This window comes from Liolophura sinensis, chromosome 6, assembly GCF_032854445.1.
Source record: "Liolophura sinensis isolate JHLJ2023 chromosome 6, CUHK_Ljap_v2, whole genome shotgun sequence".
Lineage (NCBI taxonomy): Eukaryota > Metazoa > Mollusca > Polyplacophora > Chitonida > Chitonidae > Liolophura > Liolophura sinensis.
Window position 1 is genome coordinate 6448960 of NC_088300.1, and position 19729 is coordinate 6468688.

At 38.8% G+C, this 19729-nt stretch overlaps 1 protein-coding gene across 1 annotated transcript; it reads left to right on the forward strand.

The window, feature by feature from the left end:
- Positions 1 to 186: 186 nt before the first annotated feature.
- LOC135467969 (zinc transporter 6-A-like) lies at positions 187 to 14378 on the forward strand. The gene is made up of 13 exons (XM_064745931.1): positions 187 to 364; positions 2054 to 2106; positions 2338 to 2421; positions 3097 to 3181; positions 3620 to 3662; positions 5352 to 5417; positions 5754 to 5834; positions 6177 to 6212; positions 6547 to 6690; positions 7506 to 7625; positions 8342 to 8444; positions 8864 to 8980; positions 12751 to 14378. The coding sequence occupies exons 1-13, from the start codon at positions 277 to 279 to the stop codon at positions 13363 to 13365; spliced, it is 1635 nt and encodes a 544-aa protein (XP_064602001.1). The 5' UTR covers positions 187 to 276; the 3' UTR covers positions 13366 to 14378.
- Positions 14379 to 19729: the final 5351 nt, after the last annotated feature.

The window sequence follows — 19729 nt, forward strand, 5'->3', positions numbered from 1 at the left end:
GCATCGTATACGATCATAGCTACCGTGTAACTTTTTTGACAACAAAACATGCGTCTGTCCAGAACTGTCTGCTACAGGTGGCGCCCCAGTCGCCCCTCGCCTTCCAACTGCCTCTAGTACATTTCTTTTGATTGGCTGAACGAAACATTGACCAATTAACTCCCGCCTTACAGACCAAAACAACATGGACAGGGACTGCAACGTGTGATCTGTCACTAACCAGAACTCAAGAAGAACACTGCAGGTTGCATATTTATTGCAAAACCCGCAGCCATAATGAGCGCGTTTAACAAAATCCCTGATCTGATTAGCAGCAGTGTAACAACCGGTGTTCAAGGAGGTGATTTTACTTCAGGAAATTCAGGTAACATATCGTGCAAACTGCAACAACAACAACTGGAGTCTAACTTGTGCTGCTTGTGTTTGTTGGTTTCCCTGTTCTCAGGTGTTCTCTGTACAAAACAGATTGTTTAATGAAATGAGGTCTTTCTGCGTCGTGATAGCACCTGATCCCTTACCGTAGCCTTTTCCTGCATGACTCCACCTTTGCTCAAATATTTAGATGTTTAGTTAGGCCTATTTCATTGGAGTTTTACACTGTACTCAACTCAAGAGTACTTGACTTATACGACAGAAGCCAGAATTAAAATGGGAGGAAACCGACGAGAAGTGGGTGGGGTGAGGAGGGGAGGCGCGGGCTGCTGGCTGACCTTACCACACACAACCAGACCATAAGCCAACATCGGCTGGGCTTGAACTCACAGTGATCTTTATTAATTGGTAAGAGGCAGCACTTGGATGTCAAAGACATCCAAGTATTGGAGCAAAGGTGGAGTCCTGTAGGACTTACCAATCATTCTATTTTTAATTTAATGTATGTTGCTCAATCAAAAAAAGTATTTATAGACAGTCCTAGTAGATTTTCAGAAATTATGCAGTGAAAGTAGATGGATTCATCTAGGCCGTTATACTGATTAAACTCTTATCCTGCATCAGACAGAATACCCGGGTTTTTATTAGACAGCAGTGCTTACGTGAGTGGACATGTATTTTGTCTTATCCCGCATCAGACAAAATACTCCGCTTTCCATTTTACAACAACAGTCACGTGGAGTAGAGATATATTCTTGAATCCTGCAGACGTTGTCAAATGTGTCTGTTGAGTAGGTTATCTCCCTTTGTTTGGGTCCAACAGTGGTCACATCACTGAAGCGTTTCACCTATACATCCGTCTTCTGCGCTGAATTGATGGGTCTTTGCATGATAAATTCATTACATAGTGACTTAGTGATAGCATATGCAAACATAGTGTCAGTAATCTTCATACTGGGCTCGGCTGCTCGGCTGACGTCTCACCCAATATGTGGATTATTGACACCATATATTTGCGTGTCCTATCACTGAGTCACCATGTAGCTAATAATGTCCTACAACCAATGCCATATGCATCTGTTGACTAAGTTATCTCAGCTGAGGCCTTACCAAGTGTGAGAGTTACTGACGCCATATATTTTCATATACTGTCAGTGAGTAATCATGTAACTAATAATACGTGAATGTGACAGACTGGTCACTCAGTTGCTCGTCTGATGGTGGAAGGAGATGTTTCTTAAACTACTGACTTGGTTTATTACAGATATGTGGCATTTTCAGGATATATTTATTTTCCAAGCTTAAGTCTGAAAGTAAGAGATGTGGGCAATGAGTACACAACTGTGGCAGTACCTGGCTGGGGTACTGTTTAGTGAGGCTTTCTGATTGACTAATATTTAGTGGATGGTGTATCTCTGTATTTCTGGTGTTCCATGAGCTTGGTTTATCTCATTCTCAGCTTCAGCAGAGGAGGCTGATGTCTTAATGAATCTCTCTAGCCACGTCACGGATATAAACTTGTCAACAGACACATGGCATCGTCTGCAGGATAAGGGAATATACTCCTGCCCCACATGATTGTTGCTGTCCAATAAAAATGGGAGAATTTTGTCTGATGCGGGATAAAAACATGCAAGTAATTCCTTTGCATGATAATGATTTATGATTTACTGCTTTGTAGATCTTCGATTGCGCAGCGGAACTATGGGAGAAAGAACCAAGTATTACACTTCTGTGAGTTTATCTGTGATTGCAAGGTGTATATTTCCCCTGAAAAATCACTATGGGATTGTGTAGTTATAAAACAGCCTGACTAAAAACAAAAAAGAAGAATTTTCAAAGTTAGTGTTTTTTAATATATATCTGGAGGTTTTTTCAGTATGCTTTCCCATTTTATTTAAGCATATTTAACCATCTTAGAAACTTATTGTGTGATAATTTATGAATTACCTCTTATAATTCCAGGGCACAATATACCCGTTCATGACAACAAGATCATTTCCTCGGTTATTTTGGAGAGAGTTGCGTAATGTTGCCAAGGAGGATGAGGTAAGACACTGGTGTCTTGAAGATGTCACAGATGCAAAGTTCTTGTACAATAACTGTTTAAAAATACCAAGCAAAGGCTAAATATAGTGGATTAAATTGTCCTTGTGTTTGAAGTCTATCAATTCTACATCACTCTTTAAATCTAAACTGACTGAACATTTAGTTGTTAACTAACTGTTTTGTTCTTGTGTTCTGCCCAACCTTATTGTTGTACATCAGAATTATTCACCTTGTGTAATTGCATGTCAATATCAGTGTTTCCTGATTTTGGGAAGGAACAAGTTCTTCAGAACTTTACTTCCTTCAAAAGCTACCTTATGTGTTTGTGTATTCTTGTTATGTAGTTATAGTGAGTGAAATGACATGAAATGAAGCAAATGTTTCCATACCTGCAGATGAGTGTTCATTTAAGGCTCGATGACTACAAACCAGCTTATATTGATTCTCTGACTCTTGTAATGAAAATAATTATTCATTTATGTGTCTCAAAAGGAACTTGTAGTTTCCTTGGTGATAGATACAATATTATGCCCCCCCCCCCCCCCCCAATCTCTTCTTCTATATTATACTTGCTTGGTCCACACCAAGATATGTAAGGCATAAAACTCAGGACTGTAATCTCTTCCTTGCTTCTGCTTATCAATGTATGGTACTAAAAAGAGTTATTTATTTCAGGCCAAGAAGATATTGATGTTTACCTGTGTGAATGTGATGGGAACAATCCTGCTGCTGTTGTGGTGTCACACCTCTGATAGCATGGGTATGTGGTTCTGACTGATGTGGGTATTATTAAATATCTGTAGAGTCTGCATTTCACTTGTTGTTGGGGGGATGAGCTGGGATAAGGGTGTATGTCTTCAAGAAAGAAAGTTTTCTTGCGGTCTGGTCTTCGTACATGAAGGAGCAGATTTAGCTGTTATTTGTTATAATTTTGCAATTTACATCAGTAAACTGTATATATACTGTCCAATCCCTCATAAAATATGTGTTTGAAATGTGCCAGGCTGGTGCAAAGTCTTATTTCTAATTCTACATTGGAAACATATTGAACTGTTACAGGGAGTTCACGCAAAATATAACAGTTATGTATTCAAGCTACATATAATGTAACAGTTACAGGGTATTCAGATTAAGTTTAATGAAACATGTCCAGGGTGTTCAGTCTGGATCTGATACTCTTTATCTTTCTCTTTTCCAGCACTGACGGCATATACATATCTCACCATTTTTGACATATTCAGGTAAGACTGTTTGTGATGCTAAAGGATAAAACAGCACCTCGTGGACAATCTTTAAATGATTTTAGTCTAGTACTATCACTGAAGGATATTAATCTTTTCAGTACAAATCTTGTTTTGCCACTTTTGCGCTCTCAGCAAGGTTGCAGTCTCAGTGTAGTAAGCTTTAGAAGTCACTCGCTGTACTGACATGCCCCTGACTAGATTTATAGAAACACCTACCTGTCGACTTAGAGACTGTCTGGTGTTGGTCATAATCCAGTTCTCTTTCTGGAAGCGCATTCGTTTCTTCCACTCAGTTGTGTATTGAAGCACATATTGTAATTTCTTCATTCCAAGAGGTATGACCATCAGACCAAGTTAGCCACAGGTCAGGATAAGGAATTGTACAGTTACTACATCTGACTTTAGATATTTCTATAGGTCTAAAATACAGCGACAGGTCAGAGTGTAGGGATAGGCAGTAGTATAGATTAGCCACAATGTGAATTCAGGGTGTCTCGTCTCCACATTTTGTCCATTTACCTTTCTCTCCCATGTTAATTTTATCGCGCAGTAGGTAGTAGTGAGATTGAGCAAGGTTGCAATGCATGCTCATTGATATTCACAGATTATAGAATGGATTGTTTCCAGTGTGGAAAGGAGCTTGCTTGTTACATGCAGAGTTGTTTAAAGAATACATGAAAATGAACTCTAAAACAAAGATCATGTTTCTATGCCAAATGAAGAAAAATTATACCCTGGAATTTTTGTGAAAAGAATTTCATTTTGGTGGTATTTTTTATACCTGTTAATTACCCCTCTGTAGTATGCATAGTTTCCGTCAGCGATCAAATTTTTTCAGAAGTTATGTCATTGTTGATCTTGCTCGTAAATCGGTGACCACCCCTTGAGCCGGGTGAACCGTGTCGCTACAGTTTGGGCAAAGTGACATGTAAACGATGTGCACAGATACTGCATGGCTTCTTCAGGCCAGCTTAGCGCCCCGTCCGTGTCACTACACCTGTTCCCCACACAATCGCCTGCATTCGGCAAGAGCCTTTTGTTCTGTCCCCCACAGAGTTCTTTTTAAACAGACCAGCCCAGATAGCACAGTTGGTAGAGCATCCTCTTCAAGAGGCAGTAGATCAAGGGTAAATCTTGGGTCAGGTCACACCTGAGATCTTAAATGAGGAAGTTGTAACTTGCTCGCTTGGCCTTCAGCATGAAGGGGATAGTGCAACGACTGGTTGACCAATATCAGTATAATGGCTCGGACGGGGTGGCTTACTTGTAAGTCGTCTCAGTGAAGCACCACTAGATAAAAACGTGATGGAAATTCGTCCTGCAACAAGGAGGCACATTATATGCACTCTAAGGACTCCTTTGTCATCATATGACTGAAAAATTGTTAAGTGCGATGTTAAACCTCAAGCACTCACTCACTCACTCTCTCTTTTTAAGCAGGGATCATCATTGATGTCACTGCTGCAAGCTACTTAATCTCTAGACTTACTTCTGGGGTGTTAAGAAAACTGTACTTGGAAACCATATTTACCCTCTGAAGTGCTAGTTGAAAAAGTTGTTTGTACTGTTATATGTCATTACACATTATAATTTGCGCATTAAGAAATAAAACCAAAGTGTTTCATGTATCCTTTAAGCAGATTGCCACACAGTATATTTCTTCTGACTCTCTGGTATACATTTCAGCCTGCTGACATGCCTGTTGTCAGTGTGGGTTCAGAAACAGAAGCCTACTCCACAGTTTTCCTTTGGGTGAGTCAAGTTTGTAAGCCAACATGTAAAACTGGCTTTAGGTATTCCATGCATGATTAGGGTAGCTCTTTGATGCAGAAATAGGATTACATATATGCCTTTTTGATTTCATCATTTCATGATTGACATTTGCCTCTCCGGTAGTATGTGGGAAGGCCTGACAGCAACCTGCACAAATCATTTTTCATAATAATTGTGTGCATAAATTCCTGAAAAAAAAGTTCTTTTGAGGTCAAAACGGGTGAAGATTTAAAGTAGTTCAATTCAAATGTCAAATAATACCATATCAGAAATCTCTCTCTTATCACCTAGATTATATGCCTTGTACTTGATCAGGTATGAGAGGTTCGAGGTCCTGGCTGTTTTTGCCAGCACTACTCTATCTCAACTTGGTTCCTTCTTCATTCTCAAAGAAAGGTGAGTCTGTGGAGAGATAGATCATCGAGCAGGCTTCTTGTATGACTTCAACCCCTGTCTCCCAATGAGTTTTGTAATATCGCTTTAAAGTTGTCAACCAAATTGCAACCTGGGAACAGCCTAGATGCATGTACCCCAGTAAATGTTTTACCTTATTAGCATGAGTGGTTCAGGTAACTTGTATAATCGTAAATTGATGTAGATTATTGTACATGGTAAGAATTCATGCTAAATATGTGTCTTTATTTTATTACATTGTATCTGTATATTTCATTTTTATGTAAATGTAAATATTGACAGAAATATCAGTTATAATTTCTGCATTATAACTTTTTCTTGTAGTGTGGAGAGACTCCTGCAACAGCCAGAAGTACACATGTACGTTCTTGTCACAAGCACTCATCGATAATTGAGGCTCTTTAAAGACATAGTTCCTGACCAGTATTCACTATGAGCTGAACTACAGATATTATCTCCTTTCTTTATTTAATATGATTCAGTCATAAACAAGCAATCTTTAAGGTCATAATTGACTAATTGATAGATGAAGATGTTTTATGCTGGATGTATGTGGAAGTATTTCTAATAAATTGAATTCTTATTGATTTTTGACTTTTCTAGACGACACCAAATTTTATCACACTTGTCACTTGTATTTTATCACAAGTTCCACAACCTATGTCATAAACTATTACTCTATACTTGGTTACAGAGGGCGTTTGTTGGTGGGAACTATCCTGGCCTTTGTGTTACACATGGTACTGACTTACGGGGTGAAGAACCGAGCGATGAACCACGTGATAGCAGCCTCAGGGTCCAGCTGGCTTCAGGAACACATGACTGATATAAGCGAAAGGTTATTATGTTCTTGTCCATTTGTCATGGAGAAAATAACCCAACCAAAAGAATTGGGGCCAAGCAGTGTGCTCAGTGTTCTTTGTTGATGTATATTGTATTCCACCAAAAGTTTGGTATGTACAAAGGCACTTTCAGAAGCACATAAAAACACAAAATGACACTTTTGATGTTGTTCTGATCTGAAGTTAATCAAAGTTCACAAGAAACTGACCCTATAAGGTGGATGAATCATTCTGAATCAAGAAAAATGTGGGGGGCCTCCGTGGCTCAGATGGTTAGCGCGCTAGCACAGCGTAATGACCCAGGAGTCTCTCACCAATGCGGTCGCTGTGAGTTCAAGTCCAAGTCCAGCTCATGCTGGCTTCCTCTCCGGCCGTAAGTGGGAAGGTTTTCCAGCAACCTGTGGATGGGCGTGGGTTTCCCCTGGGCTGTGCCCAGTTTCCACCCAGCATAATGCTGGCCGCTGTCGTATGAATGAAATATTCTTGAGTACGGCGTAAAACACCAATCAAATAAATAAATAAATACAAGAAAAATGTGTAACTTAAAAATACGCTCAACCTTATGTGAAATACAGTACTTATACCTGGAAAACTAAGAGATAGTTCAAAAGCATTCGAGCGAAACAGCAGAGAATGAAAGGACTGCTGTAGGCAGGAAATGGTCCCCATTGGCATAGAATTAGTAACATTTGGATGTGTTACCTGTAAGTAGGAAATGTACAGAAGACAGGCATTTTTCACCTTTGTGGGGACTAATGTTTGTATATTTATGTGATGGCATTTATAGTCTCATCTAGGTTGTCTGTTTCAGCCTGTGTCATGTGATCCCTGGTCTCAGCAAACTCCTCCTGCCCCGCATAAACCCATTTGCCCTGATTGCCTTTGCTGGGGGCCTGGCACAGGTTGTGGCCTACATTCTGATTGACAGCAAGTAAGTCCAAACTTTTATGGTCACTACAAGCCTAAAAATAGCTGCCTGACATTGTTGAAAACACTTCTATGTAGGCGGTAGGATTTGTCATATATGTTGTATACAGTGTTATATAATATTGAGCAGTTAACCGTGGTCCAGTTTAACATGTATAGACAATATGGGTCTTGCGACTTTCACCAAATGGGTAATTTCAAAAGTAGCAGAAATATTTTTAGGCTTGAGGTGTAATGTGACCTTGAGGTGGTTGTTTGGTGATTTCTCACCTTTTAAGCCTGAGACTCCAAACCTCTGAACGAGGGGGATTACTAATAGTTTACCAGGTGACGTACTTGTACATGTAGGTGAGTGGTCCAGCGTCCAGCATACATGTAGGTATGGAGGATTTAAGGCAAGTTTCTTTGATCAGATTAACTCACCATCCAGTGAATGAATAAATATAGAAAGAAATTGTGTGACAGATTTCTAATGAGAATTATTCTCCAGATATTTTCTTTGAACGAAAGTAGCACTTACTTAGAAAACCACAATTGGCAGTTGGAGTCATCATTGTAAAAAGAATGTCAGTCATCTGATATATTATTAATTTTCATGATTTGATTAGATAGAAGTGAAGAGTGAGTACATGATTGAAATTGTTTTGAAATATTGCAGAATTTCTGGATCAGTCTTACTAATCACCATCAGACCATGATATCTGTCAGTATGTGTTTCAGGAATTACCACGTAGCTGACACATGGGCCGCCATGAGCATTGCCTTCATGATTCTGGGCACCATGTTCCCTATGAGTGTTTACACCGGCAAGATTCTCCTGCAGGTACTACACCGCTGATTCTATGGACATGCACCATATACCTACCATAGAAATGAGCCATTGTGTGCTGTTAGAGGCGCCATATATGTAATCTGTCCTGTTTTATAAGGGTCTGGTAAGATTGGAAGACACTGCCAATATTGCTTTGTTGGTCTGTCTGAAAATACCCCAAAATCTTGAAAACAAGTTGCATTTGTTTGTAAAATTAGATAAAACCATGTATCTCTTGATGAAGATGAAGTTTATAGGAAGAGTAAAGTTTTGTCAGCCAACATTTTTCAAGATAAAAACCCTGAAACTTGATATACTATTGTAAATTAAATGTACAAAACGATAAGTCATTGCAGCTTGTACATTCATGTTAGTTTGGCTACAGTATAGTAAGTTTATTTCACCCACCATGTTTTGTGTGTCTGTTGCAGACAACTCCGGCTCATGTGATTGGTCAGTTGGACAAGTTATTACGAGAAGCCACTACCTTAGACGGTGTCCTGGAGTTCAGACATGAACATTTCTGGACTCTCTCGTTTGGAACTTTAGTAAGTTTATTCATATTCACATACATGTGTTTCCATATTATGATGATTATAATTTTAGCTCTAGATCACAATCATCCCTCGAGTGTCACCTCTGTGGGCAAAACTAAGCAGGTCTTGAATAGGGGGCTAAATGTCAGGGCTCAAATGGTACTTCAAATGGAATTTTGTCATCGTGATTGTCTTTTACACAATACATGTGTCCAAGCATCAGCTCGGTGAGAGATAAACGAGGCTTGTTCATTTGCCAAGTGTAAATAGCATCTCAAATCCGAGCGGACTTGACCATAGTTCTCGTCCAATGAATAATACGAGACCATTGTGCCCAAAATGTCATCACAAAGGAAAGGAATGAACTACAAATGAACCATAAAAGAGGCTAGTTCATTTGCCACAGGTAAATGGCATCTCAAATCCGAGCGGACTTGACCATAGTTCTCGTCCAATGAATAATACGAGACCATTGTGCCCAAAATGTCATCACAAAGGAAAGGAATGAACTACAAATGAACAATAAAAAAGGCTAGTTCATTTGCCACAGGTAAATGGCATCTCAAATCCGAGCGGACTTGACCATAGTTCTCGTCCAATGAATAATACGAGACCATTGTGTCCAAAATATCATCACAAAGGAAAGGAATGAACTACAAATGAACAATAAAAGAGGCTAGTTCATTTGCCACGGGTAAATGGCATCTCAAATCCAAGCGGACTTGACCATAGTTCTCGTCCAATGAATAATACGAGACCACTGTGCTCAAAATATCATCACAAAGGAAAGGAATGAACTACAAATGAACAATAAAAGAGGCTAGTTCATTTGCCACGGGTAAATGGCATCTCAAATCCAAGCGGACTTGACCATAGTTCTCGTCCAATGAATAATACGAGACCACTGTGCTCAAAATATCATCACAAAGGAAAGGAATGAACTACAAATGAACAATAAAAGAGGCTAGTTCATTTGCCACGGGTAAATGGCATCTCAAATCCAAGCGGACTTGACCATAGTTCTCGTCCAATGAGTAATACAAGACTAGTGTGCCCAAAATGTCATCACATAGGAATGGAATGAACAACACATAACATAAATTAGGCCCCGAGTGACGTTAGTGGGAAAGGTTACCCATTCGCAAAATAGTAACTTATGGCTTCCTGATTGGATAACCTAGACACCCATGTGAAATGGTGTGCAGAAGTTTGGCAGAGGTTAACCATTACAAAATTCTGAACTCCAGCTCGTTGATACAGTGGCTGTGTGGTTTGAGAGGTACATGTAAATTCACTTGTTTTCAAGGTTCCCACTTTATATTTGACAGATTGCATTGTCATAGTAGATGAATAGCAAGCTACAAAACTGTTTCACCCCTTGTTTACTTATGTGGATTGGATCTTTTCAACACTATTACCATATGTGATATTTTCATACACGACATATTTTGTGGTTTACTGATAACTGACTAGCAGATGGTTGAGAATAAAAAGGGGTATGATGAAAATGCACAAATTGGTAATTTCCATTGTTGGACAAAATGTTGTACTTGTAGTGCTATATGTAAAGCAGTTTAATGTTCAAGATATTATTAAAGAGTACTGAATATCAATGCGATTCCTTTGAATGAATGAATCAATGAAACTTTTATTTAAAGAGGGTAGCTCTGTCAGATTTAACAATTTGCTCCTCCCAGAGGCCGTCTATAACAATACAAGAAGATGAAAGAAGTACTAACAGTGTGTACAATTCCATTTTTTAAAAACTTGAAAACAGTCAGTAATACATCATTACATATATCAGTTTATATAAATTTAAGGGTTGAAATAATTTTTCAAAAAACATGACTTACAAGCATAAAGTAATGGTGCTGTTTTGATAAGACATTCTAAACTGTTTCAAGGATGACAGCCAACTACTGTAAAAAATGTTTTTATAATGGAGTTATGCTTCTCTATGTGAACGTTGTTAACAGTTGATGTATTAAGAAACTTTTTGTGTACTGCTGTGTTTTTAAGAAGCAATCCTTTTGGATATAAGGGTGACTCATCATGGTATGGTTCAGAAATAAGACAAATCCTAGGATATCTGATGCCATCCTAAACTGACGTCCAGTGTAATGGTAGGAGAATTGGAGCTGTCGAAGTATGTATTTTATAATCTAAAATCTAAAAAGCTATTTTTTGAAATTTAAATAATCTGTCATTAAGTGACTGTGGACAAGTTCCCCATACTGTACTACAGTAATCTAAATGTGGCAAAATACAGCTATGAAAAAAAGTTTTTTGTGTCTTTACGTCTCAATCCAGATAAATCTTGTTCTGCTTTAAAATTCCAAGAACTTTTGAAATTTTTTTGCAAATGAAATCAATATGGCCTTGCCTTGTAAGTATTTTATTTATGAAAACACCTAAAAGTTTTGTTAATGAGACTTGTTTAGTTGAGGAGTCTTCAATTTTTATGTTTAAGGCACTGTTTTTTTACTCGTCGGAGACACTGTCGAGAACTTATTAACATAAACTTTGTTTTATCTGGATTTAAATACATTTTATTTTCATAACACCACACAGTGACAGCTTTTAGGTTTTGGCTCAAAACTGGCTCAATTTCTGTAACAGGTTTAGCATTATAATGGATAGTTGTGTTATCAGCAAAGTTCTCAACATGAGAAGTACATGTGTTAATATATTGTGTTACATCTACTTAAAACAAGTACATGTATTAATATATTGTGGAAGGTCATTTATATACATGATGAAAAGTAGTGGTCCCAATGTTGAGCGTTGTGGAACACCTGTTTCTATTGTCATCTCCCCTGAAGCTTTTCCTGCTACATTAACCACACATTTTCTGTTCTGGAAATAAGACTTAAAGAATCTCATGTCTGTGTTGTGGAACTTATACACTACTAACTCATCTAGTAGGATTGAGTGATTTACCATATCAAAGGTTTTTTAAAATCAAACTTTATAGATCCAGATGTATTTCCATTAGCAGTTGATTAACGCCAACATTCAGCAATTTTGATTAAAGCAGTTTCACAGAATGTGACTTACGAACCCAGAATGATTCTTGTGTAGAGAGAATTATGTAAATGCCTTTCAAATATTTTTGATATTATTGGAAGTATTGATATGGGCCGGATCGTTTTGATGAATGACTTATTTCCTCTTTTGTGGAGAGGAATGGATGTTTGCTGTTTTCCAAGTATTGGGGTAGGTATTTGTTGTTATGCACGTGTCATTGATTTTGTGATGACTGGTGCAGAATTATGCAGTCAAGGCCACAGGCTTTTGACTCGTCTAATGCACATAATTGTTTACAAACATATTTTTCGGTGGCATTATGAATAGAGAAAGTATAATCTTCTAGTCCTTTGTCACTGATGACACATTTTAATTTGCTAAGGTATGGCTTTACTCAGGAAGATCTGGATTGTGAATTACTTCTGGTACAATTTTTGAAGAAGTTTTTGCATAAATTGGGAATCTGGTGAGAATCATCTGTTCTAGTAGAGCTGGGCTGGCTTCCTCTCCAGTTGTACGTGGTAAGGTCTGCCAGTATCCCGCAGATGATCGACCAGCATCCCGTAGATGATACGCCAGCATCCCGCAGATGATCTGCCCATCATAATGCTGGCCACTGTCATATAAGTTAAATATTCTGAGTACTGCATAAGACTTAAATAAATAAATAAAAAAATTATGAAAATTAGAAGGATATGATAACTTGTAAAGTGGAGGATTCTGCTGACATGTTGTGCTTGTTTCTGTTCATCCAGGCTGGATCTGTTCAAGTCAGAGTCAGAAGGGATGCTGATGAACAGCTCGTCTTGGCTCACGTTCACAATCGCCTCTCAAACCTTGTGGCTGTTTTAACAATACAAATATTCAAAGACGATTGGTCACGAGGATCAACTTATCAGATGTTTGGCCAATCAAATTTTACCTCCCCACCAGGATCTGGAGTTTCGTCTCCAAGGGCAACCTCACCATCCCTAGATGCTGATTTCTCTGTACAAGGTCTGTCGCCATACAAAGGCTTCTCACCAGTGCCCTTCCACTCAGGAGCGCTACAGACCAGTTCAGGCCTGTCAGGGTCAGTCTTATCACAAGCTCCCAGTCTGGCCATGTCAGGGGGAGCTAACTCTGTATATAGAACAGCAGGAGTAAACCCTGCTTCATACAAGTCATCCGGATCTTTCTTCCCTGTTGGAGGTGCTAGTTTCTCTCCAGCGTCTCTCCATACTCCATCTGCACCACCCCGGCCAGTTGACGCGTTTGAGGCCTGGAAAACTGACCACAGTCCTGAAGGTCATAGCCATCAAGATCGCAGCCCATCCAGCCATGGACATAGTCATGATCACTCCCATGGAAGCCCTGGACACAGCCATTGACCAGTTGGTGGCAAAGTCAAAGCCATCATCTGGCTAAACTGTCTGAAATCATATGCATCACATGAACATTTGAAGTGTCATGTAAACAGACAGTAAGTGAAGCAATTACTCTGCTATGGGTGCAACAACATGTAATTATGGTGTCTGCAAAGGTGTTGTAATGGTCTAAGATATCATGAGAGTGTGTAGATGATCTCTACTGGAAGCAACACAGTCAATGTCAAGATGATGATTTACAAAATCATGTGAACATGTGGTTGATGTGGTGGTACTTTTATGCGGCATTCTTTATGAAAATGTAAAGTATCTCCTGCATTTCAATATGAAAAGTCATTTAGGGGCCTTCTGTAAAGTATGTACGTTCCTAGGTTTGGGAAGCAGGGGATGTGTGCTATACGTATATAGGGGGAGGGCTGAGTCATCTGTTATTTTGTGTATGAAAATTTGAGCATATGTACTGCATTGGCAGCCTCAATGTATTTAAATTAATAGACTGGATCTGTGTTCTGGATTACATTTTTACTCTCGAAAGAACAAATTTATCCAGAAGGAAGAAATAAATATGTGTGAACAAATCATTGTAAAAATTGAATTTTGTACGTTTGCCCTTTTCATATTTATTAACAAAGTGTACAGAATTGGCAACAGAAATCAAAATATCTCTGTTACATGTATGATTATGGTTACTGGGATATATATGATGTACAGTGTATATAATACCTGCAGGGGGTCGAGGTGGCTAGCACACGTGACACCTAGGAGCCTCTCCATAATGCGGTGGCTGTGAGTCCGGGTGAGAATTCCAGCTCAAGCTGGCTTCCTCTCCAGCCGTACATGGCTAAGGTCTGCCAGCAACCTACAGATGGTCATGAATTTCTTCAGGGCTTTGCCCTGTTTCCTCCCACCATAATGCTGGCAGATGCCCTATAGGTGACATATTCTTGTGTACTGCATAAAACACCAGTCAAATAAATTGAATAAATGTAATACTTGAAACTACATATTTCTTGTTATATTGTGATTGTTTTTCTTATGTTCTTGTTTTGAAAATTAGGTAATGTTGTTTTGCTGCTTTTAAAGAGGTTATACCACAGATTTTTCACAAAAATTTTTATTTGCTAATCAATTGAAATTTCAGTAAATACTTGACTTTTACTAACACTGTTTATAGTGTTAAAATGATAACAAGGCGTGAAAAAGTTTTTGATTTTGAACGGCAACAAGTGCCGGATAGGGCTGATATATTGAGAAAGGTAATTATTTGCGCTACTGTCAAATGACAGCAAAAATTTTACTCGAATGGCACTGATATTGGCCTAAAATCTTAGGTCTAGCGTCTTTAATAGAAATCATTACCCCACCAGAAATCCACCTTACCAAAATTAATTTTGTTAAATAAATGTGCAATTATTCTTTATGATCTGCTGCAGAGGGTGATTGTGGAATTTGAAGTCATATAAAGGAAGAATTGTGTCATGGCATTTTTAACTTTGGCAGTGGGATATTTTGAAAGAAAGTAATGATGTTTCATCTTGGAGAGCTCTGGCCTGTAGGAGGCATTATTATGGAATTGATTTGCTGGGATTGTAGAGCTCTGGCATGTAGGAGGCATTATTATGGAATTGATTTGCTGAGATTGTAGAGCTCTGGCCTGTAAGCATTATTATGGAATCGATTTGCTGAGATTGTAGAGCTCTGGCCTGTAGGAGGCATTATTATGGAATTGATTTGCTGAGATTGTAGAGCTCTGGCATGTAGGAGGCATTATTATGGAATCGATTTGCTGGGATTGTAGAGCTCTGGCATGTAGGAGGCATTATTATGGAATTGATTTGCTGAGATTGTAGAGCTTTGGCCTGTAGGTGGCATTATTATGGAATTGATTTGCTGAGATTGTAGAGCTCTGGCCTGTAGGAGGCATTATTATGGAATTGATTTGCTGAGATTGTAGAGCTCTGGCCTGTAAGGCATTATTATGGAATTGGTTTGCTGAGATTGTAGAGCTCTGGCCTGTAAGGCATTATTATGGAATTGATTTGCTGAGATTGTAGAGCTCTGGCCTGTAGGAGGCATTATTATGGAATTGATTTGCTGAGATTGTAGAGCTGTGGGCTGTAGGAGGCATTATTATGGAATTGATTTGCTGGGATTGTAGAGCTCTGGCCTGTAGGAGGCGTTATTATGGAATTGATTTGCTGGGATTGTAGAGCTCTGGCCTGTAAGGCATTATTATGGAATTGATTTGCTGAGATTGTAGAGCTCTGGCCTGTAGGAGGCATTGTTATGGAATTGATTTGCTGAGATTGTAGAGCTCTGGCATGTAGGAGGCATTATTATGGAATTCATTTGCTGAGATTTTAGAGCTCTGGCCTGTAAGGCATTATTATGGAATTGGTTTGCTGAGATTGTAGAGCTTTGGCCTGTAAGGCATTATTATGGAATTGGTTTGCTGAGATTGTAGAGCCCTGGCCTGTAGGAAGCATTCTTACGGAATTGATTTGCTGAGATTGTACAGCTGTGGGCTGTAGGAGGCATTCTTATGGAATTTACTTGCTGAGATTGTAGCGCAATGGCCTGTATGAAGCATTATTATGGAATTGAAATCATATATCATATCCATGGAATTTGAGCAAATTCGTAAGTTTATTTGGTACTAATTCGCAACAAATAAACAGACTCGGGAATAAGCCTAATGAAGGAGTTGATTTGGTGCACATATTTCCAAGTATGCGCATTTTCTCTTGCTGTGCGCAATAGTTGCCTTCACATCCCATCTGTAAGCATATTACCATCACAGTGGTCTCCCCTAACATTGCTCTCCGATACGGACTTGTCCACATACGTGCGTGTGGGTTTTTCCCTTCTTGTTTGGCTCAGTGCTAAACAGGCGCCTCCATGAATCTAGGCGTTAAAAACCACACAGTGATAATAGAGTGCCAAAGATCCTGGACACTATGTCCATATTTACTTGCAAGAGAGCTCTCCCCATTGTAGAATTTTAAACAAACTTTGAGAATATAACACAATTAAGACCTACAGCATAGAGAGAAAACACAGATATAGGTTATAATGGAAGAATAAATTTGCTGTTTCAAATATCAAGCGACTTTCGTGTTAATCTGAATTTCAGGTTGCGAAGGCTTTTGATCATCGAGCTTACTTTTCCAGAATAAATTATTGCCAATATGCTGGCACCATCACGCTGACTGGCTGACTGGCCAGTCCATATGCTGGCCCCATCACGCTGACGACTGCAAAATAATGCTAATTAAGATGCGTAGGCCTATTTGCCAGCAGTATACAGGTTAAGTAAAATCAAACAGATACAACGTTGGATGAGCAATGTGGTCTGTTTATGAGAAAATAACACACTTTCAGTTTTAGTGAGACCGTCAAACTCACCAGCCATTGTTTTGCTCAGATCAGAGATCAGTTTGTCAGTTTGGAGATTTTTTTGCACATATATAAAAGCGTCGGGGAAAAGGCCACTGGTAGACGTAAGAGTGGCAACGATGTCATTTGTATACACGAAAACCACTCTACCCGGTTTCTTCCCACAACAATGATTTTATAATTGAAATATTCATAAGACACAAATCAAATAAATAAATGTATTGGAGACAAAAGTAACCCGAGAACTGAACCTTGAGGAACGCCAACGTGTTTGAACGATGAAGATTTAGTACTGATATTTACTGCTTCATATATTTGCCTGGGGCAGCCACTAAACCATTCCATTACCCCACCTCGAACACCGGTAGACCAAAACTTGTCTTTTCCTTCGTCCATAGCTTCGTATATAAAATTGTAAACATCGATTAGCTGGTAAATAATGAAATCACCAGCAATAAAATTTATCTGAAAACTTGTAAGAATTTTGTTCTGGATAAGAAAATTAAATATCTGATTATAAATACATTTTTCTAAGATTTTACAAACAGTACTTGTTAAAGATATGGGACCTTAATTAGAAGAGCGGTTTTATTGCCTTTCTTATAAATAGGTGTTACCAGTGACTTCTACACTTTATTTACAATTTATGTGAACAGTTTAAATAAAACCCTAACTGACGTAGATTGACAGGCAGTATTTCACTGACTTGGTATTATATGCCAACTATCACAGTCGCGCCGCTGCTCTGGTTTTACCCTCCGTGCTTTAGTTTTTTGTATTGCATTTTTCCAGGATGAAGGCACAGTACTGGTATTTAAGGGCAATAATAAATAAGGACAATGGCTGAAGTTCATTTGCAAATCATTCTAACATTTATAAAATAAAAAAAATTAATTTTATTTTAACATTTATATTATTTAGTTTGGGTACTATATGCTGACAGCTAATAGCAATATTCTGAATCTGATAAGGTGGAGGTACATGGCTATCAACTGTAGCAGACAAAATATTCATTGAATCAAAAGTTATATCTTCAGAATCAGACTAAATTATATTTTATAACAATTGGAGGAACTCTGTGTTATGGCATTCTGCAATTACCCATGCATAGAACATAGATAGAGATACGAGTCTCAACCAGAGGCAGGCGCTCAGGAAACTCTTCCTCCCTCGACAGAAATGAAATGAGGGGCTTTATATTATTCAAAAATTTCTTAATTTATGTATTTTTGCCCGTAATGATTTACCTCCCACTGAATTGGTCAGTTGAAACGCTTGAAACCTGAGATGTCACATGCAAGATTGTAGGTTATGTAATGCAGGAAAACAAGCTAGTGCATGCCCATGGCCGAGGACTGAGTAGCTGTTGTGTGGGCGACTCTTGATACATGCATGGCATGAGAACAAACAGACATGAAGCAGCAGGGGATAAGTCCTAATTACCACTGCAGGTTTCACCTGGCTGCATTTCTGTATACACCTCTGAGATTCCCAAATGTCATAAAACAGACGTCCTCGCATGGGACCGAGAGATGACGCTACTTGCAGACAAAAGTGGAATCTGTTCGAGCTATTATCGATCCAGATTATAAACCAACGTCAATCGGCTTGTAAGCATATGATGTGTGCTATCCTCTTGCCGTGTTTTTCGCTATAAGAAGAACTCTGCAGTTAGCACTGATTGGTCATCGTGACACAGGGTTCAATAGTTTATACAGTCAGTTTGATTGGAACGCGCTCATGCCGGTAAGCTGAACATATGGAATTCACATACAGTTAACAGAAGACAGGTGAGTGCAATATAGCTACATGTATGTATGGAACGCAATGCATGGTTATCTATGTAGACAAGAAATCCATTTCGTATTTCAAACGCACAGCTACTTCGATTTATCATCACCAGAAAGGTTCATTTATAGGTCTGCACATATTAGTCTCTAAATTATTTTAAATCTCCTTGGGTTCTGGGCCGCCTAGATTGCCGTCAGACGTGCCATTTTCTTTACACAGACGGTTGAACTAATTTATTTATTTTAGATGCCTAATGCGCTGTTAATTCACAAGAATATTTGACCGTTAAGTTACCCTGGATAATATTGGTCATATTCCATGCGAATAGCTTCATGAAATTCCATCACTTTGGTACTCGTGTGACCATATTTCACTGGGGTTGTGATTTCAGGGGCTTGTTTTTCGATATGCGAACACACTAGTATAGCCATATTGCAGCTGTGAGAAGCAGAGATGAATTAAGCGCGGTGGAGAAGTAAGAACCTCCAGGGTGTGGATTGTAAACTTATACCATGTTTCAGAATGTGGGTATTACGTCCATGCCCGACAGAGCCCATTTAGTTTCGATATGTAATGGAAGGAGTAAAGTGTCACGCACCACATCGTTTTACGCAGTTTATTACCATTTTAATTATATGTTTATTCGGACAATACATGGCAATGTTAGATCTGATGTAAAGCCAATCCCTACAGCCAGTCTGGTGCCCGTCTATCATAGCTTTGCTCATGCAGTCTAGGAACTTAAATGTCATCTCTTTCCCTAATTTGTCTACGGAAACAATAATTCTGATACGTAGTCAAAAGTTTGACTTCTGCAAGCAATCGGAAGGCCTACATGGGAATGTAGGTTTTAGGCCTATTGAAGATTTAGTTATCGACCCTCATTACCCAAACTTAACGAAATCAAAAGGCGACGTCATCATCTCGACGCTGACTGCAGGTTTTGGCTGCAAGGTTAAAAGTCAGTCATGTAAACCTGGACGTCTTCTTCTTATGTTAACATGTAAACACTCGAAGCGAAAAGTCTACGTTGAGTTTTGATTGCATTCAGATGTGGGGATCATTAAAAGTGCTTTTTCATACCATGTGTAGGCTAGTTCACCTTAGTTTAGAAATTGCCGTCTATTTTTCATTCCTTACAGATTTTTTTGAGGCAGCGGAACGTTATCGCTTAACAACG